General features: G+C 32.6%; 1 protein-coding gene across 2 annotated transcripts in view; it reads left to right on the top strand.

Annotated features, from left to right (window-relative positions):
• Positions 1-17,881, top strand: part of LOC147064824 (uncharacterized) — an 873,679-nt gene that overhangs the window by 818,442 nt on the left and 37,356 nt on the right. For both annotated transcript variants that reach the window (XM_085957379.1, XM_085957380.1), the window contains exon 5: positions 15,321-15,411. In XM_085957379.1, coding sequence (XP_085813505.1) covers positions 15,321-15,411 — 91 coding nt within the window. The remainder of the gene's footprint in view (positions 1-15,320; positions 15,412-17,881) is intronic.

Below are 17,881 nucleotides of genomic sequence, written 5' to 3' on the forward strand. Positions count from 1 at the left end.
TAAATTTTAAAACATATATATATTAAAATGATATTCATACACTCATTACTACCATGTTTTTTTATCAACCCACACAGAGTATCATTGAATAGAAAATTTATAATAATTCATTCACTCTTTTGGAGGTTTTGTTCATTATTTATTACTAGCTAATTATCCGTCTTCACACGAGGTCGTTTTATTGATTGATATGCATTTATCTTACTTAACAAAATAATAATAATTACATTTTTCAATATTAAAATAATTTTATCGATGCATACTACATGTCAAAATGAAAATAATTCTGACAGCCCAGTCAAACAAAAGAAATTAAAATCGAATTCAAAACATGCAAACTTCATCTGTCGTAAATATTCAAAATTCGAATTTGCAGGAAAGGTAATTTAAACAAACAAGTTTTGTATTTCTTATATATAGATAGATGTCAGTTGGGGCCAAGTTAGTAGAAAAGGAAATCAAACATATTTTGACTTTTATATAAATGTATATATGTATTACAATATCAGGTCGATTGGAATAATATATTGTTTGATCAGTAATAAAATTGACTGTTCCCAACAGCGATTGTTTGATATTAATGGCAAGATACTTTTTAACATTTTATAATGATTTGCCTATGTAAAATGTACACAGGTTCTATCAAATTCCAATATCGCAGTACCGTGATTTATCTCCACTCGATATTATTATGACAGTAAAAAAACCCAACATTTCAGGCATATTGCACGAAACGTTCTCCTAGATAGCACCCCATCTCCACTTTTCTACCCCTTCGTTGCTGACTCGCATCTTTTTCTATTCTTTCAGCGATATAATATTTTCAGAAGTGCCACTTTACAGGGAAAGCCTACAGCGCCATATATATTACTCGAGCCTTTCTCACCCTCCGCCCGCTCCGCCACGGCGTAGTACAAAGTGCCATGAAAAAGCCTTGCCTGCTCACTTGCGTATGCCTTCGCTTATCACGTAGTACCACGTTTTTTGTGTTAAGACTGAAACTTTTAGATTGACGGTTTTTGTGCTGGAGCCATCGAATTTCCTGTATGCAATTTTGATGATATGACGTTATTGCTAACGATGTTTTACTGCGTGAATTTTGACGGAATCCTAATAGTTTGTTATGTTTCGAGTTATTGCACCATTTTAAATTATTCTTTTGTTAACGCCTAAATATACATTTAACTTAATTAACACCAAACATTATTCAGTGAAATATTGTACTCAATAACACTACGGAACAGATTAATACGATAGAAATGTAAAATCTACCGCCATGTATAAAGATTTTATAGCAGGGTACTTTATGACATGCCATGAAACCCAAGTGAAACAAAGTGCGTCGACTGCCTTCAAATATTGAATGCGCGTTACATTTACGTGACAACCTATAATTCATATTCCTTGACACGTGCTTACATGTATTACTATTCGAGACCAATTGCATGTTATATATACCATAGTTTCTTAACCAGTGGTCCGCGAAGATTTTTGGGTGGGCCGCAAAAATTGTCTGCAGTTCAAAAATAGTTAGTATCCATTTATAAAAGCGTATATTAAAATTCAAGTAATAAATATCTTTCAGAACTCGTGCACCTACAAGGGTTCACAATGAATTAACAAGTTAGTCATTTACGGAATGAATGACATTATTGTATAATTATTTCTTTTTCTTTCGACCATGTCCGATCCTAATAGGATCATATGGGCCTCCACAGTGTGGAGGTTTGTATTGACAGATTTTGTTTTTTTACGAGAAATGGATGTCAGCCACTTGCTCAACATATTAGGCCCATACCCTGACACACACGAATTGAAAAAAAATATGTGTACTTGCCAGACCCAGGACTCGAACCTGGGACCCACGGCGTTATAGTCCAACGCTTAAGCCGCGCGGCCACCGTGGGCGTTTGTATAATAATCTATTGTATAATAATATAGTCATAAATCGTTTCATAGAACTACGGGGGCGTGGTTTACCTAGAAACCCTATATTTGAAGTGGGATTGTATTATATTTCGACAAGTGTTTCAAAAATAGTATAAAAACAAAAATATAAATACTTTTTTGTGATTTGACTGATTTTTTTGTTGTCCGCGGATGTAAAAAGGTTAAGAAACATTGATATATACCACACGTAATAGCGTGAGTCAGTTCCCTTTTTTTTGGATTTCCTGGATAAACCTTCTGTTGGAATTTTCCATTGATTTTTTTAAAAATAATTCTTTTGTTAACACGCTAATTACACATTAAACTAAATTTTAACTAAAAATTATTCACTGTAATATATTCGATAAAACTTCCTATTGATCTTTGTAATTTACAAATAATTTGGAAGATTACTTTATTTCTATTTACCACAATATATATAAATTAGTATAATAATTTATTATTATCTCGTCATATACTTCCTACTCAATATCATTACGGAAATTCACTTGTCTTGATAGGTAAGTAATGGAGTATTTACCCACTTTATTGCATTGATTGGTTGTGTAAGTTAGAGTTAACAGTATTCGTTGTCAGTGTTTATTTGCCTTTTGGTGCGTGTACACAGTGCCTAAAGATGCCGAAAGGCGAAACCCGGGTCGCAAAAAACGACTCAAATGGAATAGTACAAAACTTAAATCCATTAGAATTTGATTTCAAATTCCATTAAATGAGTACCTTCGGTCGATAGTATTAATATTATAAATATAATATTCTGATTTTGTGCTACCATTCAATCAATGGGTATAATAGTATTTACGTACCTAGATATTTCTAGTCTTTAAACAAATATTTACTTCTGTTCAACATAATAAAATTAATTTTAATTGTAAACATATTTAATAAAGAAATACATTTCGTAGTAAAGTGACAGTTTACATATTATATACTAGACTATACATAGACACTATAAAGAAAGAGGGAAGGGAGGTAAACAAATTATTTTGGTTTACCGAGAGGATAACATTGTATTTACAAAGTTTTCGTGACTGGATCCCGTAAAAGTCAAATATGCTGGACTTTATCATTACAGTTGGCTGGTACCTGGTCGCTATCAGAGGTAGGAGAGTTCACACAAAAAATGTATTTACGTGGAAGAACTGACTTCCTTACAAGATAGCAACATTTTACTTTATGACTCGTTTTCACAACATATTTGTAAATTTCAAAGAATAATTAATATTTTGACATCAAGATTTGTTAGCAATCTCTTTTATTTCATATTATTATATATTATATTCTACATTAAACAGAAGCATCATATCTAAAATATTAAGTTTATGGACCGTTTTTTGAGGTTTCACTATTGTTTCGGTGAAGATTGTTTTAGTTGGGAACACATAAAATTAGATAGAGTCACAGTTCACCTAGAGGCGCCTACATTTTGCGACTGTGTGGGATAACAAGAATAAACATTTGATTTCAATTTAGTAAGTAAGTATGTCTGAATTGTTAGTCCTATAAAAATAATATTCCGTACTTTTCCCCATTATAGGCGGCTATAAAATTGTTTATTTTACCTGTTATCCCATTTTGTTATTATGTACGTATGCTATGCGCGTTTTTTATGATTGTTCATCTAAATGTTCTAAATAATAACGGTTCGATGTATTTGTTGCCTATATATTTATATATTATAGCGATTGACGAGAATTATCCTTTTATAAGCAGTTATTGTAACGTCTGTCTATAGTATATTGTGAACATTTTGGTTCTAGTGGAAAGTATACAATAAATTAATGTTCTATGCGAAATGACTTACTGGTAGCTTATTTAATAATTTATATCAGTGACACTAATTTTAGCAGCTTGGCGTCCTACTATTAAAATCTACTTGGAGATTAAAACTCATTTAGTGCTAACACCGCGACTGGCGCGTTTGGAGTACTTGGCCATTAGATATAATTAACGTGTTATTTAAATGTGGTAATTAAAAGATTAGCAGTGATTGTGAACTAGACAGTTTAACTTTAAAACTATAATATACAATTAAAGCATTTACCAAGTTAGTTTCTTGTTTTAAGTTTTATTACCACTTTTTTATAAATGCGTATTGGATAAAAATGGCTTATACGTATAAGTACCATATTATTAATTCATGATAGTTATAAAAAATACTTTAAGTGAATTTAAATTTCCTTGTAATAAATTCTAACTTCAAAATATCCATGTGAGAAAATAACCAAAATTAACAGTAATTATACGAAAACGGGTAGGCCTTTAAGTTCCCGGCTTTCAATAATTAGGATGCATCAATTATGTGATCGAAGTTGCTCCGTCATTCGTTTTTCATGTGTAGGAAGCATCAGCCGGAGCCTTAAACCTGCGGGACCATAGCCATTTGAATTATGAACGAGCCCTTCAAAGGAAAATTACACTTCCCGTGCATTTTTTTCAGCCGCTTACTGACGGTATGGGAAAATCCACAGGCTGTTCGAAAACACTACGTTTTGTTAAATTTACTTAGTTGTTTCCTAATTTAAACTTTTATGTAGTGCGACTTGTTAGTTTAGAATTATTCGAATTTGAAGATTGAATACAAATATCAACTTGAAGTGTCATGGCCACCGTCGTGGCTCTGCGATATATTATGAAAGGATTGCCAGTATTAGGAGGCTTTTTTCCTTACTTTGGTTCAGAATGTGAATATCGAATACAATAACCACACGGCAATATTTTTCCAATCTGTTGGGATATTTTTATTTATATTATGGTAATACTGAAATATCAAAGAATATCTACCAATCTATAGATTCACCCTATAAGTTGTCCGCTGAGTGAGGGCGCCACATGCTAACATTTGACATAAATCATTCAATACTTTTTATACTGTGTTGAGTTTAGTTCTAAATTCGATTCCCTGACGACATTGCAGCACCTTTATCATCGACCTTGTTAAATAAATATAAATTTTATAGGCCCAATGAGCTCATTTTGTTTTTTTTTCGCAGTAGGTTACAACACTACTTATAATCCTCCTGCTAACACTTTTTGCATTATTAACACGTTTAAACACTTTACACGAACTTGCAACACGTACAAATAACGAACGTCAAATGATTGCACGCGAAATGACCAAGGAGGACTGTAGTTCTCCAAACGGCCACGCTTCACGTTATACTATCTGCAGTCTAATGGAGGAGCATAATTAACTGCGCATCAATGAACTAATCCTCCCAACCTTCTTTTACAAAAAGCAAGGGCATGGTTATTAAAAAAATATATTTAAAAAATAACATCATTGTGAGCGAGTGCGATATGATCTGAAAAAATATTCCATTAGGCAACTACATGTTTATTTGTCGACTGTTCCATTTTGAATTTGATAATAAACTGATTTTATTGTGAGAATAATTTATTTTCCTTTTTGTCTATACTTAGATTTTTTTATTGATCTTTCTACTTCTTCCTCTTCCAAAAATATCTCCGGAATAGGGGTTTAGTTAACAAGCAATCCTCTCTTTTTAAGTATAGATACTCTATATTGTAATGGTTCATACGATTCTTCTAGAAACATAAATTATTAATTGAGAATAAAAATCGTAGTAGGAATATTAATGATACTACAATAACCCTTAAACTGAATAAAATTGTGCCTTCTTTTCCATTTGAGCTACACTATAAATAATTATATAACAATTGAAAATACAACACTACGAATTTTATTATAATACCTACGCTAAGCTGACTTAATTATTAAAAAATCGGGTGATTTTTTTTGTGAAAAATATGTTAAATAAAATATTTTGTTAAGTATAACAAGTTTACGGTAATCTTGTTCATAATATTACGTTGGCTCGAAAGCTTAGGTGCAGTGAAAGCCTTTCTCACGAGTTTCAAACACGCACAATGTAAATATTTCTAAAAAAAGCTCCGCCGGGACATTACCTGGTATTACAGATGGATCTGTAATATGATATTGACACGACGAAAGTAATTGAATACCATATTGACACGATGCAAATTGGATATTTGCCCCGTTTGTGGGCTTGAAACGACGAACTTGGTATATTACCACAATGAAGATATAACATTAATGTTATAATAATTTTGCTCCTTTTTTTCAACGATAATTTATCCATAGTTTTATCCAATTTCATAAAGCTAAATTAAAGAATAATATTCTAAACCATTCTACCATTTATTAAATTACGAGTATTTTTATTTTAAAAGTTAGGAGTTTTGTAAAATTTCATAAGCTTTTAACATGACACACTGGGCCGCGCGGCTTAAGCGTCTGCCTATGGTGTCGTGGGTGCCAGATTCGAATCTCGGGTCTGGCAAGTACACATACTGTTTTCGATTTGTTTATGAGTCAGAGTATGGACCCAATAGGTTGAGCAAGTGGCTGACATCCATTTTTCGTAAAAACAAAATCTGTTTTCCAATCCACCTGCAATCCACTCTGCAGAGGCCCATATGATCTTATTAGGATCGGACATGGTCAAAAAAAATGCTACATAACTGTATTATAACAATTTATCGGACATTTTTATAGTATCACCAAACTATTTGCTAGAGATTGTCTATTTCATGCCTTTTTATCGGAAACTTTTTTTTTTAAATTAACTATTAATATTCACTAATAATCAATTCAATACTGCCTGTTTTATTGTTTAATAATATTGGGGTGGACTGCATCTTCCTTTGCTTTGCTTAAGCTTATTTTGTTTTTTTTTTTTTTTTTGTAGTTTTCCCAATTAACTTTATAAGAGACACGTTATACGAAAATACTCAAATCTTCACCAATATATGACCGCACATTTTGCACAAAAATGGATTATCCGCAAAAAAAAACTACAATAATAGTGGATCACTTAGCACTTTTTACACTTATTCATACTTACTTATCATAAACACAAAGCTTAGCTCATGACCACGGTAAATCGGGTGTCAACTGTATCCACTTGAGTCCAGAATCCTCTACGGCGAACTAGAGTGGGTTTCCGTTTCGTCAGATCTATTTTCTTACCTTGAGAGTGTCTCCGGAATAGACAGGTAAAATAAAACGACTCGAGTTATTGCATATTTCTACGTAGGGTGGTTTGGTACCAGTATAACGTGTATAACAGAAGGGGGATATGTTGAAATATAACGATTGCTTTATGAAAAATACTGCGCATATGAATGGGCTACTTTCATGGATGAACTGGTTCCAAGTGCGTATAAAGAGTCGTAATTCCTACTATCAAATACCCAGTAAAGCTTATTTTGATATTGGGTGCTGATAATATACGTATTATTATTGAATTTAATATAATAAGCTGGTGCCTTCCACCACTTCGATAGGCTTCTAACTTTATCGGAAATTGAATAACGCTTTCATTCAAAACTAATGTTATGGCATCATCGTGAGCCAAAATCGCTCCACTAACTAAATGATGAAGACCTCCTCTATCTCCTTCTACTCTTTTCAATTCGTTTCATTGGTATATACGCAAGTCAAACTGCAAGGTCATCGTCGAACCAATAGGTTTTAGCATGACCCAGTGACAATTTAGTGATCACTTGGTTACCACTGTATCACTGTATTTGTCTAGTGGATTTATGTACTAACTGTATTAGTAAGCGACTTTTATAATATTTCCGCGCAAAGTCCAACATGCATCTTTCCATACCGTGTTACTTAGCACCAGTAATTTACAATAATGCATCGGTAATTGATGAACACTGATATGCATTATTATGGAGAGGAGTTTAATTTTGTGACATACATACTTGTTTGATTTTTAAAAAAATCATAATTATCAGAAATAGCCGTGCGAACTGTGTCGTTCTTTACTGATCATTTCTCAAAGGCAAGTCGCTCCTCTGAAAATTCCGTACAACGTGTTTTACCAAGTTCTACTATTCGTGTAAATTCATTCCGTCAGATTTCTGAGGCAAAACGATTAACTATTTGGCCTCGCTTAAATTGTTTATTAAATTAAATAAAAGATATTGTAAAAATAATACTTTGCTTTGTTGCAATTATCAAATCTCAGAGGACCACGTGGATATTTTGTTTGTTATTAAATATGCCTAACTTCTAATTTGAATCACGCCCTCTCGCCATTTTATTGTTAACTGGAGAGGGAGGATATACCATTCATATTATGTTACGTTATTAATAAGTACATATTGCCGTTTTCTAAACTGTGTGGAACTTCTGCCTCTCTAATCTCTCACTTTTGTAAAATGACATAATGAATTAAAATAATAGTTTAGGTTAGAATAAAGAATAAATCATTAATCCAAGAAGTACTGATTCAAATTGATTCTGTAAGATATCCCACTTTGATTAAACTACACAATTAGATGGTTATATAATGCATTATTTTCCATGATTATTAATTAATAATTAATTGATTTACACTAACCTAATTTTATTATTGTATTTTTATATCGGGTTTTTTTGTATAATTGAATCTCTTTTCCACATTCAAAATAAAGAATAATTTATAGCAAAAGAACCGATCCCATATTTTTGTACGCCGAATTTTATTTCGGACTAGATTTTGACGCTATAAATATTTGTCACTATAACGGTGTCATCAGTCGTCAGTAATATTTACCATGACTCACACACACAGTCATCAAAGCTTACAAATATTACGAAGCGCTATAGAATGTATATAAAACACTTATCTAAAAGTATTTATAGGTAAAATAAAGTTGAATAGAATACCTCTTAACCACAAAATGTAATAAATTATATTTTTAATTTAAATTTGGAACATAGAGGTTTAAACTTACGTATTTGTGCTTTACATTTATAATTAATTTATGGCAATTATTTCTTTATACAATATTGTCTTTGGTTTGTTTCGAGTAATCAACCAATAAAAATACATTAAAATATGGAGGGAATTGGCGGCACGCGCGCGCCACGCGGTGAAAATCCGTAATAATTCTGAAATAGTGCAGTGTATTTTATGAGTGAAAATTTTAGGAACATATGCGGAAATGGTTTACGATCAAAAGCCATCAAGATGGCGAGCGATCGGAACGAAATAAAAAGAGAAATAGCAGTATTCGGTAATGGCAGAAACGATTCGTTTTAACTGCCAGCTGCATTGCAATATTTATTATTATTTTATTGATCGAAATTATTAAGCCCCACAGCGCCTTGCAATAAAAAAACAATAATTTCGTTTATTTTGTATACAATCTTATTGTCGATATAATGCACACTAAAATGTTGAACGTTTTATCAAATTATAAAAATTAACGTTGGAGTGTAAAAAGTAATGATTTGATTTTTAGATTGTTTTATTATTTGGCCAATCCATTGGATGCTTGCACTGAATCAAAGACATGTGACAGTTTCTCAAATGAGTATTTTCCGACAAACTTTCTTTAAGGCATGCTCGCCTTTCATTCTCTCGAAGCTCGTAGGTCACTTCTGCTCTTAAAGCATCTTTCCCTACTATCACGTGGTATAGTTTCCAATCCCGGTATTCTGGAAAATATGAATTTTTATGCACCCATCAATCACATGCGTGATCGCAAACGTGACCTATTTTGGGTGAAAGCTGTTTCCTCGTGCCAGACTCATCAGGCACCGATAACGAGGGCTGTGAGGCTGGTCAATGCACTCCCTAGAGACGTAGACATTTTTAGCAATTTTGTTTTCAAAATTCTATTTTATTGTTTAATTTGTATTTTTCTTGAATTATTGTTGTTTTGTTTTCTTTAATAAGTTGATATACCTGTAATTTTTATTATAAATATCATGTTGTGAACGTATTGAATTAATAATTTGTGTTGTGCTCAATGTGTCTTTTTAAATAAATATTAATGAAAAAATAACAAGCATTTTTTTGAACAGCCACACTAGGCCAACATGAGCGGAAGTTCTTTCGTATATAATATTATTTTACATCCAATTATTGACCGTACACGTCGTAAAGAAACATGACATATTATAAAATACCGTGATGAGTTTTTTAAATCGTGTTTATTTAGGCATTTTAGCTTTAAGCAAGTCTTGCGTTTGACACACCCCTCGAATAGCTGCCAAACACAGAATAATAAAATGGCGTCCTATTAACAGCTGCGCGTGCTTATGTTGTGATAATATGAATGTTTTGAAACTGTTCGACATGTCATGTGTCGTAATTGAGTTTATTTTGGAAGAAAGGTGCTATTAGATTTCAGTCCATTATCGGGTAGGACCCTTACTTACTTTTCCACGTAAACAATTTATAAAATATGATTGAATCTATTAGATTTCAAAGCTGTCATTATTATTTTTTATGAATAGATATTAAACATAATTATTTATATATATTATGTTTTCCAACTTATGAATACATTCTAATAAAGAGCTTCGAAAATAACGCATTTAGTTCTGTTAAATAACGTCCCTAGTTTCAGAGTATTTTACAACGTTTTTCTTAGCTCGTATTTTTATTTTTCCGGTGGTTCTTTGTCCGGTACAAATCTCGCAATCAATTTTTAACTAACTTCCCCACTAGCCAGACATTTTAATTTTTAGAATATACCAGAACACGATGCCAATGCATTTTCTTGCCATCTTTAAGTAGAATTGAATTCATTTTCAGTTAATTCTGTTTTGTGTGAAAAGTTATTTCGACACCATTATTGGTTGCTAGGGGCCTGGGGTCCTAATAACTAAATTATTAATATATACGTGCGTTACTATGGAAATCAATGTGACATGTCTAAATGACATTTCAGTATTATTTCTATGAAGTACAATTTTTTTAAATATTAATACTATCGACCGAAGGTACTTGATGGAATTTGAATTTAATCTCTAATGGATTCAAGCTCTGTACTATTCCATTTAAGTCGTTTTTTGCGACCCGTGTTTCGCCTTTCTTTCACTGACACCGAATTTACGAAAATTTTTGATCGTTTAAGTCAAGTTTATATGATTCAACAGAGAAATTAAAAACGTTGTATATAAAAAGTTCTTTTTATCTTGTAATTATTATATTATCTACTCGTACCAAACTTTGCAGGTTAATAAAAAATAGCCATGTCATATGATGCAATACCTACATAAGTATTCTAACATGATAAACACAAGTGTGGGCCAGCAGATGGTCATATTAATATGGACCCACCCCGGATATCACACACAAGACGTCAAAAACTTTAATACATTAGAATGTAAACGTGTTCTACAACAAATAATTTTAATTTATAAAATTCTTAGGCAATGTAATTAGCAACGCAATCTAAATGCTATATGACCATCTGTTTTCGGTACATCCTCGACGATACATGACGTAACCATCTTTCAGAGCCAATTCACCTTGAGTCTTGAATAATCTTAAAATTGCATTTTTCCGAAAGTGTTCTTTGTAGACTTTACACTAGCTGTCATATGCATGTATTACCAAAACAATCATTGCCATTAACGTATATATCTACGTATAATCGATATACCACTAGGTATTGTTGAAGTGACTTGTTATTATTAATTGAAATTACATAATATTATGAATTAGTTTATTAATATAAGTTTAGTTATTAATATTGAAGAAGCCATATCAATTTCAGTTTCAAATATTGTATACCTACTACCTTCTTCGCAATTAAAAATTAATAATACTTCCCTGTGAACATTTTAAGCTAGACGTAACAATTCGGAGAATAGGTGGGGGTGGGGCGCCCTCTTAAATCCTGTCAATACAATGCATTATTAATTTAATATCCTGAGGATGTTCGCAGACAAGACAGTAGCGAACACACCACGAGCAGTCATGTTAAACTCATAGCCACAAATATTGGTTATGTTCGCAAAATCACTATTATCTTATGTTGGTAGATATTTAATACCTCTATGGTAGGTACATACATTTTAGTAATTTTATTCTAGACTAGAGAGAATAAAACTACTAACTAACTAATATAGTAGACTCAATATCTACCATAACTACATGGTTAAGCCTGATTTCCTGGCCGGGCGTTGTGAAGTTTATCAGTTTGGACTTTGGATACAAACCATATCCTCTGTGAATGGCAAGACCTGTTTATCTAGCTGTTGGACCAATCGAGACATCCAATCCGGTTACCTTATTTTATTAGTAGGCTTATCAAAAGGTTTTATGCTTCGTGCTTAACTTAACGATGTAAATTCATTCAAAATACACTTGAATGCTTGGTGACCTCAGTTTTGGGTATCTACTCTTGAGACATTCCCATCCGTAAATAATTGGCAATGCGTATCATCTAAATGTATGGCGTCGTAATACGCTAGCGCATTATATTCTATATATACAAGACTGCTTTCGGTCGCTACGGCAGCTTTCTAGGTAGGTTTGTATCGAAGTATAAGAAGTATTAGCACTTATTGTAACAATTACAATAAGTTACCCCTATAAACAGTCAAAACTATGTATATCGCTCTAAAATTTAACACAGCCAAGAGGTGCTGTTAAAACTTAGCACTTATTGTAAGAATTACAACTACCTTATTGTAAGTGTTATAATAAGTGCTAATACTTCGATACAAACCTACCTTAGATAGCTGCCGTAGCGGCCGAAAGCAGTCTTGTTAGATTAAGACCGGTTATCTTGCGGGGTGGTTTGGTTTGGAGAGGTTTATGATTGTGCTGTTGAGCTTTGTGAGCAAGCATTCTATATGTAATTGTATTTTATATTCAAAATACATGTAATAATATTTTAAATTGGATATATGTTTGGTTTATTTTATTTATTTTACTGCAGTGACACTGCCGATGTTGGATGAAAGACCGACCGAAGTCCCCTCGCGAAAAATGCATATAAACCGTGTTAAAAAATACAGCAATAATATTTCCAGAATGTGAATAATATGCATATTTTATATACCTTCTGATTTTTTACTTACCTCGTGAAAAATCATCAGTATTAGATAAATTTTAATTTTCCAATGATTTACAATTATTATAAAATCAACTATGAAAGAATACTCAAACTTATGTGATGATAATAATTGTTTTCTGAAATCTTTTCTTGGCTATCACTGAGCTAGGTAAACCTTTTCCGCCCTTCGGGCTGTCGTGTTCTCTCCCACCCTCGTCTCGCCCCTCCTCGTCAACCTTTTATGTTGCCATAGATAATGTTCCAACTCATTAAAACATTTACAGGCTAGCGCGAAAAGGAAAATGAGGAAAATTGAAAGGCTGCCTTCTCAGAAAACTTCAATGAGATGATATTTTACACTTTGATATAGACTGTACACAGCATCTCTCGTATTGCAAACACGGGCGTGACAACTTCTTCGATATTTTGCTGGAAATAAGTTCACAAAAATATTACATAGTATATTAAAATAAATGAAGTGTTGTAAATCAAATGTATCTTTATTTTTCACTATATTACATGAACACAAGGATTCTGTTAGTACCTAAGTGGAAAAACACCAGTATAAACAAGAATCCATTTTTTTATTCAACAAGTAATTCACATGATTCAATAATGTAACATTCTTTATTGAATATACATAATTTGAAAACACATCAGAAATATACCTAGGTACTAAGCGCTTCATTTTTATGTCTACTGGTTAATTTTGTCGTAATTATGTAGGATATAGATGGAGGGGGGGGGTTACATGTAAATTGTACGTAAAACATTTCACCGCGGCACAATTCGCCTTGAGCTTTCTTATCGGAAAGAGATGACCGTATACTATACGGTCTCCAATTTTATTAGATTCAATATGAACATTAATTCAATTTTCATAGCTGATTTTGGCAAAATTCATGAATCCAAGAAGTAAAACCTAACATAACAAATAATCCAGTACCTATATCGGCTATTTTCAAAACTTATTTGCTGCTGGCTTCTTGTTAAGTGTAAACCGACAAGTACCGTGTTTTATCTAGACATGAATTGTATGTCAGTACTATACGACCCAAAGAGGTTGGACCGTTTTTAATATACGGTCATATATTTCTGATACATTTCACAGTAAAGTGTGATATGGTGAACTGCATACGTGCAAGTTTCCGGACACGATAGGTAGGTCAATTGGTAAAGCACATTTCGCGAATTCCGTTGGAAGATTCTTCTTTTTTATGAAGTGTTTTCAAATAATGTATCTTCAATAGAAACTATACCTTACTATAATATGAATATGTACATACATGAAAAATAGGTAGCTGCCGAAAACTCTACTAGTAATATAGAAATTATGTACCTACCTGTCTTCGCTAGTTTTAAAATTTCTGATATATTTACCACAAAAAAAATTAAAATATAATATGTTTTATCGGATGAGATTTAAATTACATTTTAAAAGTGTATGACATTAACATATTCCATTGAAACGTCTCTACTTGTGTATTATTTTTAAAAGTAAATTTTATATTTAAATAACTTCGGGTGTCTCATTAATTTGCATGAAGTATTTTTCTTGTGGTTGGACATTGAAGAGACCCATCTTTGTGCATATCTACTTATAATGATCTTCAACTTTTAAAAGCTCTGCTACTAATGGATACAGAATTAAACTACTATTCAAAAAAATCTCTGATTGGGATGTTAAAATCTTAAAGCAGTGGTTAATTCGTTGCGTTTATGTTCTGTGCGTCAGTTTTCAAATCCCGTTAGCTCATCATTTACGATCAGAATATCAAATCATAAAATGCATTGTGAAACAAAAACTACTTAATAAAATCTATCACTACTAACGACATCTCCTCGATTCAGGACATATGTTTTTGTTCTGTTCTTCTCGCTTATTACCTTTTTTAAATTAATTCCTTTATATTTTTTTCTTACAGTAAAAAATACGATTTGTCACGGGATCTTTGTAACCCTAAAGATAATCGGTCTTTTTATCGATAATTACAATAAAATGAACGAATTTCGTTGGAATATCCCCCCCCCCCGCAACTCTATCAAATAATTTAATGAAGCCATAGAAACCCCATAGTAATCAATCTTATTAATAAAACTTACTTATTTACCATACATACCGAAAACAGTAAATTCAGTTTGGTCAACATTAAATTTTTTTGTAGAATTAAATTCAACATTTTGTTTCAAGATAGTATCAAAAAACTGCTGCTATCGCGTTTCTTTTGTCGTTTGATTTTTTATAATTTTCACAATAACAAAGAATTATAACATTTAATGTAATAGCATAGTTTACGGCGTACGGATTCATATTTTTCAGAACCTACTCGTATTCACATTCATAGCAGAAATTTAAAATGTTATATTTATACATACGATATACACTGGACAGGAATTATATAAAATAAAGAGTAACATTATCTTTATTGATAATAATTTGCTAACATAGAGCGCCGTAAATATTAATAGTTCATCTACCTAAAGTTTTATTTGACAAAGGTAATAATCTTTTGTTTTCTTGTTGTTTGCAGAATGGAAGAGACAGTCCGGTCTCTGCTGCAGTACAAAACTCGCGTCGAGGCATTGAAGCTGGAAAAGTCTTCACTCTCGGCAGCTCTGGAGGTAAGGAAAAAAATGCATCCTTTTTGTTTGTTTCTTTCCTATTGTTTCTTTCACCTTCGTTACTACAATAGCTCTCTTTTCTCGGTTCAAAGAACACCGAGTGCCTTTTGAAAACATTCATTAGGTAATTTTTTTTTCAGAAAACTCACTGTAAAGGTTTTTTGAACATTCTATGTTTCAAATACACAAGCAGAATATATTTTGTATTTTTTTTCTTTATAAACCATAAAACAAATCGTCGTTGAGATATTATTACCTTAGATGTTTTATTAACAGTTTTATTAAAATATATTTTCTGTTTTCTATTCTTTTATATTAGTCCGCATAATTTGACAAAATCACAAAACATATTAATAACCCTGTCTACATTCGGGCATTTTTTCATTCGCTAGACCAGTGGTCGGCAAACCACGGCTCGCGAGCCACATGTGGCTCTTTGGCCCCTTTGGTGTGGCTCTGCCACAAATGACCACGTACGGGCTAAAACAGTGAAAGATATAACAGTCAACGTGTCTTCAAATATAACCAACCAGCAAGTCGAAGATCTTAAATTGATTTCAACTTTATCAATAGTAGTTAACGTGACTCTTGTGACATAAATGATACACCACAAGTTTCACGTTTTGTACAATTTATTTCATTTACAGGTCCAAAGGAAAAAGTTGTAGGATTATTGCCATTCAAATATCAAACACGTGGAGAGGATATTGCAAATGCTATAATTGAGTGTATAGAAAAACATCATATTCCACTCGATAAAATTGTGTCAATTTCAACAGCAAGTATGAGCTAAGTATGCTAACAACATACAAACCTGACTTATCCAAACTTTTCAAGGAGATGCAAAACCATTGTTCACATTAAGTGTTTGTTAGTCATTGTCATGATTTAATTTTATAGATACCTTACCTACAATTTAATTTTTAACAATAAATAAGATCATTGTGTATTAAGAATGATATGACGTTAACAGTGTATCTACCTATATAGAAAGTTTAGGAAATTTGGCTCTCAAAAAAAATCTCAATCGTTGTACTGTTGATATTTGGCTCTGTTGACTAATGAGTTTGCCGACCACTGCGCTAGACGAATGCATCGCAGTGCATGCGTAGCCTGCGCATTGCCTGCCTCAAACCGGTTTCAAAATTATGACTTTTCGTTATGAAAGTTCTAGCGCACGTAGATCCATCCAGTGACGTCCCGTCGGAGTAGGCAGATAGAGCGTCGCTCGTGGGCGGCAGTTACTCGAAAGGCGGCAAATCGAGGAGAATCATTTGGTATAATTATAAAGAAATAGCTAGGTACCTAAACTTAGTAATAACGAATATATCTTTCCATTAATAAATTCAACTCACTGGTTGGATACAAAATGTATTAATTAACGACTGTAATTTTTTTGTCGAGTTCGCGATATCTAGTTTACTTCCGTTGCTCTTCGACGTCCATGGTGACAAGAAACGACACCGTGCACGGATGATACAAAATACTGTATAAAAAAGATGGGGCGAGATTTTGGCGCTGCCCAGGGGCGGCATTTTGTCTAGGGACGTCACTGGATCCATTACCTCTGTACCACCATCATTGTACCTCCAAATAGCGTACCTGTTTGAAAAGATATAGTGTCTTTCAAATATGTACATTATAAAATCTAAGTACCTACGTTAATTTTGCATTCGATTCTCTTAAAAGACAACACATACAACGTTTGTAGATTGTAGTCTAATATCGATATTCAATGTGAAAGATTGTTTTCAAAATTCTTTATTTATTCTGTTCCATGTTTGCAGGTTTAATACGCTATTGGTCGTAGTTTTCTTCCATAGAGAAAACATAGGTGCCGTAGCCTCCGCAAAACTACACGCAACTCGTTAAATATTTCCCGCAAATTCCCGGAATTATTCCAAATACTCTCGACGCAGACAAATTAAGTAAAATTCCCTCCCCGGCGCTTCTTCGAGCGGCGCGGCGTAAAGTTGCATACATATTAAAACTTTCAACTATGCGTTTCACAAAATTCCCGTTGAATTGTTAGCGTCGTGTTTGTTGATTTGATTTTCCACGCTCTCTAGAAAGTGTTTCGTAGTAAGCGCACCACAGTGGCGCCCTCCGACGAGGAAACTCTTAACTACGAACTGTCAAAATACTGATAACATGTAAATTGTATGTATTACATTATTTTATAATATTCATATTAAAAATGACATTGTTCATGAAGCATTTTCACACAGTAATGTTTCAATTGTATTCAATAATAACATATCTACATTTAATATTGATTGGAATCAAATATCTGATAATAAATCTGACATTATAATCAAGTATATGATAGGTAGGTACGCTTAGATATTTACTATAACCTAATTTATAGCTTACTTTTCAATCATTCTGAATTATATATACATAATTTATCACTCAGTGCTATACGGTCATCGGTTTCCGATACAGTACCTAGCTCACGGTAAACTATAAT

Source organism: Rhyacophila brunnea, unplaced genomic scaffold (genome assembly GCF_057557595.1).
Source record: "Rhyacophila brunnea isolate RB1 unplaced genomic scaffold, BYU_Rbru_1.0 scaffold_7, whole genome shotgun sequence".
NCBI classification, from domain to species: domain Eukaryota; kingdom Metazoa; phylum Arthropoda; class Insecta; order Trichoptera; family Rhyacophilidae; genus Rhyacophila; species Rhyacophila brunnea.